General features: G+C 41.7%; 1 protein-coding gene across 2 annotated transcripts in view; it reads left to right on the top strand.

Annotated features, from left to right (window-relative positions):
• Window positions 1-17,075, top strand: part of znf536 (zinc finger protein 536) — a 209,773-nt gene that overhangs the window by 169,464 nt on the left and 23,234 nt on the right. Inside the window, exon 9 of one of the 2 annotated variants that reach the window (XM_053882298.1) lies at window positions 3,583-4,791. The exons of the other annotated variant lie outside the window; for it this stretch is intronic. Within the exon in view, the coding sequence (XP_053738273.1) occupies window positions 3,583-3,599 (17 nt within the window). The 3' untranslated portion in view covers window positions 3,600-4,791. Of the gene's footprint in view, window positions 1-3,582; window positions 4,792-17,075 lie in introns of those variants that run through there. 2 annotated transcript variants of the gene reach the window in all.

Here is a 17,075-nt window from a genome sequence, read left to right as displayed (position 1 = left end):
GTTCAATAGTTGGCGAGTCTGAACTGATTCTAGCCTTCACTGGTTTAAGTTAAGAACGGCGGGCTCTACACACGTGCACATTAATAGCCACACAACAAGAACAGTTTCTCACGATACTAGCATATTACAGTAAGCTAAATCATCTCATGGCAGTAAATCATATGGTACTGAAGAGGAACTTGTTCAGTGCAAATGTGGACTAAGTTTCAGAATTTTTTTTTTTCATTCTGGAAAAAAAAACAGAAATACACTGACATACTTTTTAGAATTGTTGTGTGGGACATTGGGTCCTTTGTTGGATGGCGTCGCTCACTCGAAGGTCACTGGTTCGACTGTCCAGATGTGGTTGTAAATAAATCTGCAGTGGCTTATTGAGTCATTTTCTCAGTCTTGCGTGTCTTTTTATCGAAATGGTTGGAATGTTTCTTTCACAAACACATCACCACCTTTGGGCACTTGACCCCACGCACACTTATATTCTGTCTCATGGCCCCAGCTGAATATATTTCAGAAAATAAAACGATGGCATTTTGACAACTCCAACCATGACATGAATTTTTTGGGGGGAGTCGAGGGAAGTGTACGTTCTTGTCCCCCTGGTAAGAAGTATTGTCCCTTAATAGACTGCATTTTTCTGTCCTTTAGAGAACCAACAACTGAGAAGAACCACATTTTGTGAATTCTCTTCCTCACAGCCTCAACTTTCTGCGAACCTGTTCCCGTAAAAAGCATCGTCGTGCGGACGGGATTACTACTTAAAGGTTTCAGCTTGAAAATTCGAGACAAGTACTGGCCTTTCACACTCATTCATGTCTTCAGCAGACGGGTCTGAATAACTAAAAGTGTATTTTCTCGCGGAGCTCCACTCACATTATGTCAGAGAGATTCTAAAAGAACACCAGATGAGCAGCTACACTTTCTGGCACTCGTACAGCTCCTCTCATCAGCTTGGCTGCGATCTCAGTCTTATTTCCTTCCCAGTTCTGTTCAGTGAAGACGTCTCTACAATGCGACAACAAGGACATACCCTGCTATATAACTATACACCTGAGACCTCTATTGTGTGATGCTGACAAACCTTTGTTCCGCCTCTGTTTGACTTCCATAGTCAAGTTTCAATAGATGTTATTCTTTTATTTTAGAAGTGACATGGCGCAGGAACAGGTGCTTTTTTTCGATGTATATTTTCGACTGATCATAATTTCTCAGTTCAAAATCAATAATGTTTTGCAGTTTGCTTGAAGCAACTCCTGGAATCTTCCCCAAATTCTATAGCAAATATGAAGTGGCCTTGCTGCCTGAGAGTTTTCATGTTGGTCTTGGTTTTGTCTTGCTCTCGACCTCCAAATGTCTCACCTCGGTCTCGACCTCCAAGTATCTTGGTCTTGTTTCGGGCTGGTTACTCCCCAGTCTTGATAATGTCTTGTTCTGGGTTGATGTGGTCTTGCCTACAATACTTCATCTGTCTCTAAAACTAATGTTACAGTAAAGCACTTGCCAATAAGACTTTCCTCTCCAAGCATCTACCTCGCACCAGACACACCCAAGTGCTCCCAGACATTAAAATAAAAACCAATAAACCTTTTTTTTTTTTAGGATGGTGAGTCTTTGCTGATGGCGAAGTTTGCCGAAACGTCTGGTTCTAATCTTATGCGGGTATGGATCGGGTTATCTGGTGGATTCATGCTGGTAAAAGTACTAGATTGACTTAGGCCCTCAGACTGAGCATTGATAGTGAGAACTATGGCGTGTTTATGTGTTTACATTTACTCTCAAACAAGGCAGTAATTCACGTCTTCTCCTAGTGCCGTCTTTGTGGTGTACACACTTTTAAAGAAAAATACCAACCACACTTTTTTTCCAGTGTAATATACGCTCTTCTTCAAGCACGCCCATCTACTTTCCCACACTCTTTCCCTTCTCCTTTTGTCGCTGAAGGCCATGGACTCCTCTGGAGATTAGGCCGTCTGTCGTCGGCGCTAGTTGAGCATCTCTGTAGTGGTGAGATGACTGAACAGGGTGCAAATCAAATATATACACTGCAAAAAATGTGTACTCCAAATTTAAAATTTAATAATAAAAGACAATAAAAGTGCTTCATTTTAGTGAAATTATCTGTCCGTGCATTGAGATATTTTCTCTTGACAAGTCTTCTTTAAACAAGCTCAGCACTAAAAATAATAATTCTATGGTGAAACCTAGAAATAAGCGCCATATGCTGAGGAAGTACTTGAAATTAGCCTGAGAGTGAGCTATTGAAACTAGATTCAAATATACATTATTTAAAAAATGAGTCTCTGTATCAAGACTAGAAACAAGACAATGAATGCCAAAATAAAGGGGAAATGTCTCTTTTGTTTAGGCAAAATAAAGTAAATCTGGAGCATATTTCCACATTATAAAATAAGTGTTTTTAAATAAAACATACTGCAAAAATTGGACATCAAAAAACAAGTTAAAACACTCAAACGTAGACTGGCATGATGTAACAGAACACATGTTCTCTCCACAGATATCCGACAAACATGACAGAGAGGCCAACATGAACACGCGACACAACCATCCCGAAGAATAACAAGACAGATCATTCACATAATCACACAACACCTATCCTGGCTACACTTTAACCATGCTCCCATAATCCTTTGCTCCAGAGGCAGCCTGGATCGCTACAGTGTACTAAATTTAAGCGTAAAACATCTGAACATGCTCGGAACTAAGAGCAATGATAAACACTTGAATGAAGGAAAAAGTTTTATTTAGATGACGCAGGCGCAGCGATGTAAAATATCTTGTTTTACGAGGTAAAAAAATTATTACGCTTGAGATAAGATTTTTGTGAGAAGTCAAAACCAGAATAAAAAATGAGAAGTCCATGCTTAAAATAAGAGAAATTGCCTGACACTTCTCAATCTAAGATTCTTTCATCCTGTTAAAAACCACGTCTTCGCGCTGCAGTGAATTATCACCGTCACCCAAAAGTGCAAATAGTGTTGTCCTCAAAGGGCAATGAAGTGCAATAGCCGTCTTAAAGAAGGCACCTGTCGCTCCCTTTTTCCCCTCTTCCCGACTCCTCAGATGTGATAAAAAGCATTTTCTGCTCTCTCTCTCCTGCACTCTGCCAACACCTTCTATGATCTTGGCCACATTTCCTGCGAGCGCAGGACATTTCATTGAAGGGCAGTATCAAGTTAAAAAGGAAATGGAGATGAATGCGGCGTGATAGCAAAGTTAACTGACAATTATTCTATTCATTATTATGGAGGCAGGAAGCGGAGACAGCGTGGGATCCGTGAGTGGCTGCAGCGAGCTGGAGATCACATTCATATCCAAGATATTTGTGTTTGCGCTCAGACGGAACACTTTTATGTCTATATGCAAGTCTGCTTCGGCAGCGTCCCAGTCCAATCTCGCGAGACATGAAACAATGGCTTATAAATTGGCCTTCCAACCCCATATATTTGACATGATCTCTGCTTTCCGTCTCGTTAGTTTGCTGTTTGTTTCTTTTCTTCGCCGACTCCTGTAGACTTTGTTCAGTTTGAGTTGCTCCTCTTAAGAATGCAACGTTCTCATCCCCAGGCGCCCCGGAGATGTGAGGAGGACGCCTCCGAGGAGTTGTACTCATAAAGCTCCTCATCCTCCCAGGGAGAGACAGTCGAGAAACAGGCGCAGAGAGAGAGAGGGAGGGAGAGTGAGGAGCACCGGCAGGCACAGACACACACACAGGCATAATAACTACACTTACGCAGCTCGTCGACACATAATGAGACAATGCCGGCGCAACTTCAAGGAAAAAACACAGATATATAAAAAACAACAGAGAGCAAGTGCAGAGTTGGAGGGAAACAGGGAGTTTGGGGGGGGGGTATGGAAAAGAAGAAACTATGTCAACTTTTATTTCCTCTGTTATTCCACATCAATGGAAGCGTGCCGCGATACTAATAAAAACAAAAATGATATATACACACACGCAGGTGCATCGGCAGCAAGTCGGCGTGTTTGAAAAGCTCTGTGGCAATTAAGGACAAATGAGCGCGCATTACTTCCCTGTCGGGAAGGATGATCCCGACCAGTCGCTAAGAACATGTTTGATTCCCACTTCAAAAAAGAGCTGGCAGACAAATAAATAAGAGTTAAATAAACAAAAAGTTGAAAGGAGAGCGGAGGAGAAGGCGAGATGAGGAATGCGGGGGGCGTAAGAATCGCGAGCGTCGCGGCGAATAAATGAACCAAAATGAACTTAATTCCGAGGCAAAGATGGGTGTAAACGCCGATGTTGTAAACCCCAGCTTTTAAACAGCGACGTTGTTTTCCCGAACAAGGGCGGTGCGGAACACTTGCTCGTTGGAATTACGGGGACCTAATCTGGATTAGGGAGGTTACCTGGTGGAGCAAGGGCGAGGGCACAGGCCGCTCGTCTGTTTTCGCTCAGACTCACTCACCGCCGTCAAACACATGATCATATTTCGCCACCCATCAGATTATGGCGGTCGCTCCATCTGAAAAGGTCTCATGAAGGAGTCACCGCTTGTGTTGACGTGGGTCAGAAATCGCACGTTTTGGACATTGAAAGGTGGCCATGCTGCGTTCTGAAAAACTGCAAGGTACTTCTCGGGTGTGAAACTTACTATGGCGTGTGATGAATTTAGCATTTAGTCTCTCTATCCTGCATCCGCCCCGTCAGTCATGAATATTTGATGGTCCTGCGGCCCAATTTTGGCAAGAATATAGAGCTGTTTTTATTGTTTGCTCACATTACAAAATAGGAAAAACAAACATGAGATTTAAAACATTTATAATATAGCAACATTTAAATATCATTATTATTAGATTCACATTACACTCGTACAATAATAAAATATGTATATTCTCTCTATCTCTAAAAATATATATATATATATATATATATATATATATATATATATATATATATATTCTCATATGAAGAGAATGATTTTTATTTATTTATTTATTTTTTTTAATTAAGTTGAGAATGAAACTTAACTTATTACGCTTATTTATTATTATTACTTATTTGTAATATATGTTTCATAGTTTATAAATAAGAGAAAATTGGAAGTGGTTTAAGTTGTTTATCATGTGAAAAACAAAATAATAGAAATGTCATGAGACTGGATTTAGGGAAAGAAATACCAATATTTAAAAGCAAAATAAGAGGATTAGGATTATGAGTGAAATAGATCACTTATATTTTGCAATAAATGTGAAATGTTTTCAAGAAAAAGGTCAACAGTCAGATTATTTCCAGCCCAGCAAAAGGTTCCTTCATGTTCTGCCCCCTCTTCCCATCACTCCTGGTCAACCAGCAGATCCATTTTAATCTGGTTAATATATGACTTCAAATATAACCTAATTTTTGTTGTGTACCACCCTTGTCTGCACCCCAGCAACAAGCCCAGAGTGGCCGCCGCCGAGCACAATACGCGCCACTGTGCTGTCAGAAGCTGTTTTACATCATTACAAACAACAATTAATATCGCCGTCTTTCTTAAAATGGGCTGTTTTCCCCCCGTCTGCACAAAAGGCCAGGCCTGCAATTGAGGGTCATTACGGGCCGGATTAGAGTTTCCTGGTTCGCAGGGATGGGAACAGGTTTTCTCATGCATTCACAGTAATATGAATCGTCCTTTTAAAACAGATATGGTTACATGTTGCTTTTTGAAAGGTACAGTAACTGGCTCAGCCCTAATCTTCCCTCCAACACTGAAACTCTTTGTTCCACAGCTGAGCTAATAACTGGCCCCTGATCCTCATCTCGAACTGTTAGCAAAAGAACCGCCATTTCTTTTTTCTTTCACCCCTCTGAATGTGTCTTCCATAAAGCCGTCATATGAGCCCTGTTGTATCGTTTCAATATTGTCTGTGCCTAGCGCTGAAATTATTCAGGATCTGCAAAGTTCGCATGTGACAATGTGGGCTTTGTTGGTTTGGGAAAGGAGACGGAGAGTCCAACCTGTTTTCCGACGACACACACACACACAAAATATGAATGAAATATTCATGATCTTTGCTGGGGTCTTTCAACACCCACATGCCTTCTTCTTCTTCACAAGCTTGCTGCTGTGGACAGACACATATGTACAGGGCAAGATGACAAGATGTGAGGAGATTATGCAGAGGCCATTTCTTTTTCCCCCCACCATTCTTCCCACGACAGAGTCTTCGATGTTAGACTTAATCCCTGGTGTCAAAGGTCCTCTCTTTTGGTTTCATAAAAGGGGCTGAAACACATGACTCCAAACTTCAAATCTGTGTCGGTCAAGTGAAAACAAACCAAATAAGAACGCTATCTTTTAAAGGCCCCAAAAGGTTTTTTGGATATTTTCACTTGATATTTCAGTTCTGGTGAATGAACAGATCTAGTCCAGTATTTTGCTATGACACAGAAAACTTCCTGTTATGAATCAAATGGCCTTGTTTTGTTTATTGTTCTTGTTTGTTTTTCATATAAAAGTTTGCTTCTGCTGAGATGCTACTGGTGTCTTTAGGAATCTTGTTTTCATTCATCTGATAAGTTGTTTTAGACAATGAAGTGATATATACAGGTATATAAGTGATATCCGAGTGTGGGGCTGTGTAGACAAAAAAACTAATAAATAAATAAATAAATAAAATAAAAATAAATAAATGAATAAATAAAAATTTATATATATATATATATATATATATATATATATATATATATATATATATATATATATATATATATATATATATATATATATATTGCTACACTCAAATATCGTGATACTTAAAAAAAAAAAAAAAAAAAATATATTTTTGGATTTTGTTAAACTTGGGTGACCAACGGTCCCAGTCCCGTGTGGAGGAAAAAAAGAGTCTTGCATACCATGACTTGGACCTGTATATCCACATGCTAGAACAGTCACATCTCCACTTCCTTTTACAGCTAGAAGAGGATTTTCTGGCGAATTTCAAACGACAGTTGACCATTCTGTTTACCGTGAGCGTGTCGCTTGACTTGCGCTACATCCGAACCTTAAGTGAGTGACTCACTGTCCATTCTCTATTGTCTATCGAGACAGCCTTGCCAACAACAAGGGAGAAACTGCGGCGACACCCTCCGCCATCTCCCACCGTCACAATTATCGTCATCTGGGTTAGGGCAAACAAATTTGCTCTTTTTTTTTTTTTTCCCTTTTGTCCTTTGTGTCCTTCGCTCCACTTCCTCTTTCGTTGAATAATCTGTTGTGAGAGGGATGAGTCGGTGAATCACTGGCCAGGAATCCTTGTAAACTCAGGCCTCTCCGCTTTTGCCAGTTTCCAAAATGGTAAGAAGTTTATGGTTTATAGTATTTTTTTTTTTTTTTTTTTTTAGGCTGGAAAAATGTTGCGTGAAGAAAGAGGAAAAGGGGGGATTAAAACTGGAGGGATTAACACCATACTTTAAGATAAATCTGTTTTAATGTGAAGCCATATCCCTGCTCTTTCTGGGGTATTGGTGCTTATTAACTGCTTTTCTATTACCCCCCTTTTTATGTGGCCTATTTTTTTCAGCTCGCAACTTGAAGTACAGGCTTTTTTGGACACTGCCGTGCACCACTAACTCTGCCAGTTACACAAGCAGCGTCCCTCTTTAAGCTTTTAAACACAGAACAATGGCAAATCACATAGCTGTGCACATTAATGCTTTTGTACGTAGAAGGGGAGGGGTACGTCAGAGGGAAAGCACCCAGAGAAGAAAGGAGATAAGCAGAGCTTGGCGGCTGCCGCTGCCCATCCGTCCTTCCATCTCTTCTCCATCTCTCTTCCCATCATCAAATCCAGGCTGATCTGTATGCGTTGGGGGGCTAAACAGACAAACATCATATTCTCCGTCTCCAGACTCTAATTGACTGAACAAGGATTGGTCACACTTTTAAGAAGCATTCCGTAATGGATTTCCATGTTTGTGCCGCTTTTAACTGGCAGCGCAAATTGGAGACATAAATGTTGTCTTTATTATTGAAAACAACGGCGCCCCCTCTCTCCTCCCCGCCTCACTCCTCTTGCTGTAAAAGATGATATCAGTGCCACGGCCCGGCGTTTGTTGCAAGGTCAACACCGCCCGACAGATGACAAACGATCTCAAGATGGCTGCATCATCTGTCCGCTATTGGACACTGACAAGATGAATCCTTCCGTACTTTTGTGTGTGTGGCAGACTTTTTTCTTTTTTTTTTTCACCATTTCTCACGAGGTGCAACTTTGAAGGATGCCGCGCTCGAAGGCCTCAAGAAAGGGGAGAACAAGATGAACAAATCTTTTCAACAAATCTGCACTTATCGTGTTTCTGTATCAGGAAGCAGACTTGGCAAGAAATGAGGATTCAGAATTATGGACAAGCTGCTCATCAGATGGGAAAAGGGTTTATTTCTGTGCCCCTCCACACCTCCCCCCCACTTCTTCTCATCCTCCTCCTTCTTCCCCTCAATCCATCCCCCCCCCTCCCAACTCCCTTCCTCTGCCACCCCTCTTCTTGTTTGCTTCCCGTCCAAAGATGCGACTCATTTGCTGCGACTGGACGGCTGCATCAGAAATGCCCAAAAAGAACTTGGCGTCCTCGCGTGCGAACAGAACACAACTTTTCATTTAAATAATTCGATTGATTTTTCTCACAGTTTATTGTCCTGCCTCCCCTCTCCACCTCCCGTCCATCCCTTTTCTGTTTTCCTTTCATCTTTTTTTTTTTTTTTCCGTCTTCTTCCAGGCTCATTATCTGTGGATGGAGGCTTGGGCACAACACGCAAGCACTAACTTGCAATGAACTTTAGACTCCGCACTCACCAGAATCCACACATTTTTAACCGCGTCCCTAAAAAAACATATGCTGATGAAAACATTCAGTTTCACAATTGAATGAATTGATTTTTTTTTTTTTTGGTTTATAACTATTGACCCTCAATTGGTGAAATTCCCACTTCAACCCTGAAGACAACAGATACTGTACTAAAGTTTTTTTTTTACCGATGGGGTAAAAGCTTTTAAGAAATGATGTAGGTTTCTTACACCTGATTTATTATCTTACTATAATCCATACCTACAAAGATGAAATGAAATAAGAAGTTTCCAAAAAAGACAAAAGTAATCCAAATCTGAAAACTACTACTGCTGTGTATTGTTGGTTTCTTGTGATACGATACGTATCACGATACAGGCGTGGTGATACGATACAGTATGATATATTACAATACTGTTGGAACAATATATTGTAACAATAGCCATCATTTTAGGGAGGGAAATCAGATATAAGTCAGTTTATTGAGTTTAAGAGCTCCAGCGTACAAAAAGAAAATGTTATTATTATGTATATATATGTCACAAATGCAGCCGAATATCCATATATCTATGTATTAAATACTGTTATATCCGACTTTAAAAAGTCTGGCCAATATCACACTCATCAAGTATCGCGATATTTGAGTGTAGCAATATTTTTTTTTTTTACACCTGTAGAAGCTACTATCTTACTTTTCCTCCATGAGCAGTGGATTTTAACTTTGCGCTAAGACTCTCTTCGCAATGGTCAGCCTGAAGCAGTTTTTCAGGTTAACTGACTTGTGTTTACCTGTGAGGCGTCTTTCCACCTGTCTTTATATTTGAGGTTTCCCAGGCATGTTCAGAGTCAGGCGAGGGACAGACCAAGTGGCAAACCAAGAACAAGATGGAGAGGCAGTATAACCATTCTGCCTAGAAAAAACGCTAGACTGTTGAAATAGGAGAAAAAAAAAAGTCGAGTAAAACGACAGCAAGATTTCTGTGGCTGAAAAATAGTCAAATGAAGAGAAGAAGAGTGGTGGTTGAACTAGACAGGAAAAAGCCAACTGAAGAAGTGAGATGTAAACGTGTAAAGACAGAAAAAAGCAACCTTTAGGAATTGACCTGAGTCAAAATCACTATAACTAAACAGTTTGACTCCACTCGAATGTTCCTGAAGACTGAGATGGTTTTACTGAATGTCTTGGGGGACCATATATTGGCTTTTTTTTGTGTGTGAGTTGGGGGTTTGAATGCAGAGCTTGCAGTATTGGATCCTATTGAGGCCGACGCAGTCTTCGCGAACTGCGCAGGACCAAAAGTAATGATCATATACAAACATCAATACGCGAAAGAGTGTGTTCTAAAGATGACGAATGGCTATTGATGTTTAAATAACTGTAACGTAAGAGAGATGGAGAAGGGGGGGAGGTTGGTTGGTGAATGATATTTTCTCACTTTTCTCCGTGGGTGGATAGAAAAAGCAACCAATCCAACAGTGGTGTCAGCTGGTTTTCTACATTGTTTGTCGCAGAATTTTGATCCCAGACCCTCTTGCCAGTCCAAAGTAGAGAGGCGAAGATGTGTGTCTACTTCAAAACTCCCCGCACACCCAACTGGATTTGCATTTCAAAATGCACGTATTTGAAGAGGGTGGCTTAAATGCCAAGACGTGGCACGATGGCAATCACTCGACTCAGACGCTGCTGACATTAAGAGTAAACAAAAAAGCAAACAAACAATCGGGAAAAAAAATGTTCTTTATCTCTTTGGCCTCCTTCCTTTTCTCTCGTTCCTTCTCTTTCTCTTCCTCCTTCACTCATTATTTTAGTATCACTTTCCATCAGAATACAGGTTCCTGTATTCCGGCATGGCGACGGCGCGAGCTGCCTCTCACAAACTATAAATAACAGAATAATCCGCAAGGTTCACAATGAGGAGGAATTGATTTGGAAACTAACAGTAAATCATCCCCTCTCCCTGCTCACTTTTCCGAGTCCGTTGGTTTTCATTTCAACGCGAACCTGAAACTCTCGAACACCAAAGTGAGATGAAAGGGAGTTTATTGCAATATTGACAGCAAACATCTCTCTCTAATATTAAAGGTTACCACCGACGTCGGGCCCCAGCATCTGTAGCCATCTGTTTTCTATTAAAACATTACACCCGAAATAAAAAAAAGTCACGCCGCTGCCAGTTTTCATTTTTTTCTTTCCACGCTCTTGAAGTTGAAACGGCTCGCCAGTACGCACAACCCTTTTGTTTTCTTGCTAAATATGAAAGTGCATTTGAACAAATAGGATCAATTTTTAAAAGTCACACCATGTGAAAGAAAGGAAAAACACTCGCCCTCCATCACACAAGAAACACGAGACTCCTCAGAGGCTGCTGTGCCTCAAGAGAGCATGCAAATGGTGTGTGTCTCTTAAAGGTGCAGAAGCTGGCATAGTATTTCTTGCCTATCATCAACTGTTCTCAATACAAGGCACTTTTTTAATGTTGCTTTTAGTATAATAGCTGGGGCTGTATATTGCCTGATACGATTCATATCCCGATACAAGAGTGGTGATACGATACATTGACAAATATTGCGATACTGTTACAACAATATATTGTCATTACAGCCTCCATATTGAGTGGGGAAATCAGATGATTTTACAATGAAATGCTCCTTTAGTCAACAAAATAACTCCAGTTTGCATGAAGAAAACATCCATATCCATCCATATTCAAATATCAGTGTATCAAATATTGATCTATCTAACTTAAATAAATGTCACGCAATTCAGTACTGCGATATTTCAGCAGAAATAACATAATATTGCTCAGTCAAGTATCGTAATTCATAACCATTATATTTTGAACACTTTCAAGACACTACATTGGCTGGAAAAGTCAACACAAAGTGTATTTCAGTAATAATAGATACACACTGTACCATAAAAATGTGACCCTAAATATGTATTCATACATCATTATCACTGAAGATCCTCTGTGAGATCTTTGAAAACCTGCTCATTGTGAGAGACCCAAGACGATTCAGGATGATGACACGAGTCCGGTGAGAGGCGATACGGGGCAGATGGAGTGAGACTGTGAGAAGGGAACTATGACATATCATGTTTCAGCCGGTGAATTATAGGCGAGACGTATGGGCCAAGTCAAAGGCAAACAATGACAACACAGTCACTTTTCTTCCAGAGCGGCCCAGAGGAAGATCATCTCTCCTACTTAATAGGTGACTTCCTTTGTCGTCCCTGGGACAGATCACGCGGTGGTCTTCAGAGGAAGGGAGTTTACAGGCTTGCTGGGGTAACTTTCACTGAAACTTTGTGTGGCGCTCACACGAATCATCGCGCACGACAGAACTCCCTCCTCTCGCTCGCGCTCCTCTCTGCCGTCCGGCTTGTCCATTTCTGTGTCTGTGATGCATTTTTTTTTTTTTGTGTCTTCCTTCATTTCCAGCCACATTCGCGACCCTCTCTGTCACTCTCCCCTGTGATGTCACTATCTCGACGTGAATCATTAGGGTATCAGTGTTCAGCCAGTGACAGAAAGCGCCTGATTAACAAGCTCTCTTGTTTTCCCTCTCCTCTTTATCCTCCTCCCGTTTTTTTTTTTTGTTTTTTTCCTCTTTTTTTTTTCTGAAACGAGGTCTCCCGCTGCTCCCAACGACATTTCTCCTCATTCCACCCGCCTCCCTCCTCATCATCCCTACGTTCCCTGCTCTTCTTCCCTGTCGAGGATGGTGGGGAGTCACAGGTGTGTGACAATAATTACACATACACTCCGGGAAAAAAAAAAATAATAATGTCGTTTCCTCCTTTTAATAAGTTTGCGGGAAAATAGGCAGCCGGAAAAGAGAGCGAGAGAGTGAGAGTTTGAATATTATCGGATACCACTACCTCTAACTCAATCATATGGCTCTTAAGAGCAGCCTGCCACCAGCTGGGGCCCTGTAATATGCATGCAATATGTGTGTAAAACGATACGCTTTAATTCTGAGCTCGCTTTAAGCAGCAACAAAACTGTTTATATGGGAGACACTTTAAAGGAGAGCAGGAATGGAGGGAGGCTGAGTGGAGGATTGGGTTAACTCTTGCTCTCCAGGCTCGACAAAAGCCATCTGTCGGGTTGCAAGGCAACCGGTATCGCTGTACACGGTTTAATGTACAGAGAACGCATGGGGTTAAACAAAACGTCTATGCTGGGCGTCGCCTTGTTTGACTCTCATAAACCCTTTCATTTGTTTTGCGTTTGAAAGCTAAAGAAGAGCAGCAAAGAGAGGGTCTGATTTCCCCCGACAAAAGCGATGTTGGTGTCCACAGAATGTTTCCTCATTGTTCGGAGGATATTGATCAAACTTACCTCTGGTGGTGGCTGGATTGCCAGTTTTGGTGTCTTTATATCTTAATATGAAAGTAGAAAGACACTGGGAGAGTGCGGACCTCTTGACTAGCATCTCATTTTTGGCTGTAAAAAAACACATTAAGTCAATAAAACAATGTCTGTGATTCATAAATAGTGTTCTCTGTAAATACAAAGTTCCTTGCCTGGATTATAATCTTGAGTGGTGTTGGATTGCACCTATGGAGAGATAAAGATGTCGCCACAGTCGCATAAAATTTAGTCTCATGAAAGTCCTTCCACAGCTGTTAGTGGATATTTGCTTCCCATAGTGTTAAGTTCAGCGGGGTCACGGTGTTGACCAGGATGAGGTCATGGTTGAGGTTACATGTTACGACAAATATCTCCTCTTGGGACCTCAGTCAGTGCAATTCAGCCACCCTTCTAAATGTATGTATTCGAGATGATAAGATGGACCTCCACCTATGACATGGGTCACTTGAGACATGAGGCAGACACCAGTGTGATGTGACTGTCGAGAGGGAAAACTGGAGTGGTAGAAGTCAACAACTGGTCTAAAACAACCATATCAAACATGTCATTTTCCTCCACCTTTGGTCACAGTTAGTTGGTCTTGTTGAACTGCAGGGAGAGTTTTGTTTCTTCTTCATCTGGTGTTCATTTGTCGCGATTGATCACTAGATTGAATTTGGTTGTCGGCAGAGTTAGAAATGTGACACAGACGCGCGCCCCGCTCACCACACTCAGGGAAACATCACAGCCCTTGCTGATGATGCCGAATGACTCCCATGACATGCGTTGGGAGTCTCACAGGGGTTCGAGGCAGGACACACAAATGTATGCAGCCCAGTCCAACACGAACGCCGCACCACTCAAGGAAAGCAGAAAGGAGTGAGGAAAAGTGGCTGGGAGGGCCGTGCTTAAACTTCAAAAAGCCCTCGACGGCCGCTGCTGCCATCCCTGACCACTTTACAAATGCTTTTGTTCCGTGCCCACTCTCACTCTTTCGCACCCTTAGCCCCCTCCCAGCACCGTCCTCTTCTGTTTTTTTTTTTTTTTTTTGCCTGGTGACTTTATCAAAGCCACCGCTGTCTGTTCCAGACTTCAAAACCATGGTGCCCCCCATCCATCCGTCAGCCCCAATCACCGTATCTGCGGAGCCCCAGCGGAAAGCCTCGCATACTAGAGGAGAAATATTTGATCTGTCCTCTTCGCAAGGATCAACAGTCGCGCAACCGACAGGAGTCCCCCTTGCTGATGTGGTGGTGCGAAGGAGGAGGGAGGATGAGGAAGTGGGAGGACTGATGGAGACTGCCAGGGGGCAGAGGAAGGGTGGACAGATGTCATGAGGGAGTCGATAAACCACTTGACTTTTTTCTTCAAGTAAACTGCTCTTGGACCTCTGAAGGAAAGGCCTCTGGTTACCCTGTTAAAGGAATGCTTTTTAAACTTGCAAAACAGGGACTTAAATGACCACTACGAAACATGATGAACACAAAAATAATACTTCGACTCATATTTTTAAGTAAGTTGGTCAGTAAGCATAGACCTGTTAACTGTCATAGCCCGAAATTATTTGGTTATTATTTAATATATACTTTTTTTTCCACATATTTCATGGAAACTCTTTACAGTGACAGACATATTGTCATACAATTTCTACAGCAACATACCAAACACCACTTAAGTGAGACTGAAACTTAAGTATCACGTGTGTCTCGCTGTCTGCTTTTGGATCATAACTTACTGAATAAGTTCTGCTAGTCAAACCTGTGGGATTCAAGACGCTTTTTTTTTATGATGAAATTATCCGAAGGAACAACCTGCTCAATTCCCTCTCGACTGTCGCCTTGCTCTTAAGTAGCGATGTGTCGATGTGGTCCCATGAAACAGTCTCCACTTTGAGGAAATGCAGTGTGGATTTTCAGCGTATCGGCAGGTAACAATAAAAAGCAACTTCCCCATGAGTTACATTTAATGACCGTATTCATAAAACTCTCACAAAGTCTAAACCCCTTGAAGAGCGAATGCTACTTTAAAACCTGCAAACTCAATCAGGCAGGAATTAAGAATGTTTGAAATCATTTGGCCACATAATTAATGTTTGAGATACTGTGGCAGCTGTTAAATCCCTGATATCTGCGATGGTCCAGCTTCTCAAATATGTTTTCCCCAATTCTTTTTTTTTTTTTTTTTATCTTTGTCGGATGTGATTAGTTGAAGAAATCGTATTTCCGATGCACTCCTCTTCTCGGAGTGAGTCTTCGCAGGCCGTGGTTTGTTCAGATTACCTTCATCCCTGGATATAAATGTGCGCTATAAACACTCCGGCCCTGTATCTATCAATCTGTTTAGCCATCTATCTGTCTATCTGGGTGTCATATGACACGGTTATTTATATCTCTCGGCGTGTGTGTCTCCAGGAGACGGCGGATAGCGTGAGCTCTTAAATCCTACATGTGAGATCAGACTACATAATTACCTATCACATTAAACCCTTTACGTCCACTAGACTTGGGCCTTTCGCATTTGGCTGCTCTGCCTCCCCGGCGCACACACGTTTTCCGTCGCACACACACAGAACAGCTGGTAGCATTATTGACACACACTGCGCCTCGGGGTGGGGCTGTGTGTGTGTGTGTGTGGAGGGGAGGGTGAGTCAAATGGGGAACGATGAAAATGTGATTGGAAGGAGAGTGTATGTCTGCATGAACTCATTTAAGAAGATTTTTTTTTTTTTTTTTTTTTTTGTCGACACGCTCAGCCATTTTATTGTTAATCTGAGGAGGGTGCTTTCGAAAATGAGCCAAAAACACATGAGATGGAGTCACGTTATAATTTGTCATTCTTTTTTTTTCTTCATTTTAAATTTGCATGAAATATGTCAGGCATGATTAATACTTAGCTGTGTGTTTCTTTCATGTTTATTGGAATGTGCTGGTGGCAGAGCTGCTATGTTAAGTCATGTGACCCGGGATAGATTCGACTTGTCAGTTCAGAGAGAAGTGACAGTGAGAAGATACTTGTCAAAACTTAGAGATGCAGCAGGTACCTTGTCGTCCTGAACGTGTGGGAGACTTGTGTTCAATTTCTTGTGAAAAAAGAAAAAATGGTGTTCAAATACTTGAGTCAGGTCAATGTTAAAGGCGTCCCATTCAAGGAAACCCCGCTCTGATCTTGAAATTCCCAAAAAAATAAAGCTGTAAAGGGAGAAAGAACCAGGTTCATTCCGACAAGTTGGGAGTCTGTCTCCGAGTCTCAGGGGAGACGGCGGCAGGTGATGTGTGTGCCGCGTATGTCCGCGTATGCCGGCAAACAATCGCTGGCAGTAAACAAATGATTTATTCTCCCGGTTTGAACGTTGAAATTTGGGGGTGTCGCTTGTCGGCGTGCGTGTTTGGTTAACAGATGTCCACCCAGTAGCTGCTGGGACGGCGTTTCACATTCTACACGTGTTAAGTGACAGTGATGGACAGCAGGTAGTCCTTTTAATAATGCGATATATTTTAATGCTGGCTGCACCTCTCTGTCAGAAGCCAAGTCAGACAAGGATGCGAGTGCATAAATGAGTTTCCAAAAAAAAAAAAAAAGATGCGTTTGTTTGGCAGCCCTTTGTTTTAATTCCTTCAGACTGTACACAGGCGTGATTGAAAGTGCGTAGAAAAGGGAAACCAGATGAGTGAAAAAGAAAAGAAAAAAGAGGCTGTAGCACGGTGAATGAGCACGGTCGTATATGTCAGTCAGCCGTGGACATTTTCCCCAGCACCAGGATGCGGGTAAGTGAGCCTCAACTGACCAGAAATGATTTGCCTCTGTCTGTTAGACACGTAATGGAGTCATTTAACTAGTCAAATTAGGAGCCGGCGAGATGCCGCATGCTTCATTACTGGGTTCCAATGGGCACCGCTCTACATTTATGTCAGGAA

Source organism: Synchiropus splendidus, chromosome 1, assembly GCF_027744825.2.
Source record: "Synchiropus splendidus isolate RoL2022-P1 chromosome 1, RoL_Sspl_1.0, whole genome shotgun sequence".
NCBI classification, from domain to species: domain Eukaryota; kingdom Metazoa; phylum Chordata; class Actinopteri; order Syngnathiformes; family Callionymidae; genus Synchiropus; species Synchiropus splendidus.
This window is presented reverse-complemented; position numbering and strand designations above follow the sequence as displayed.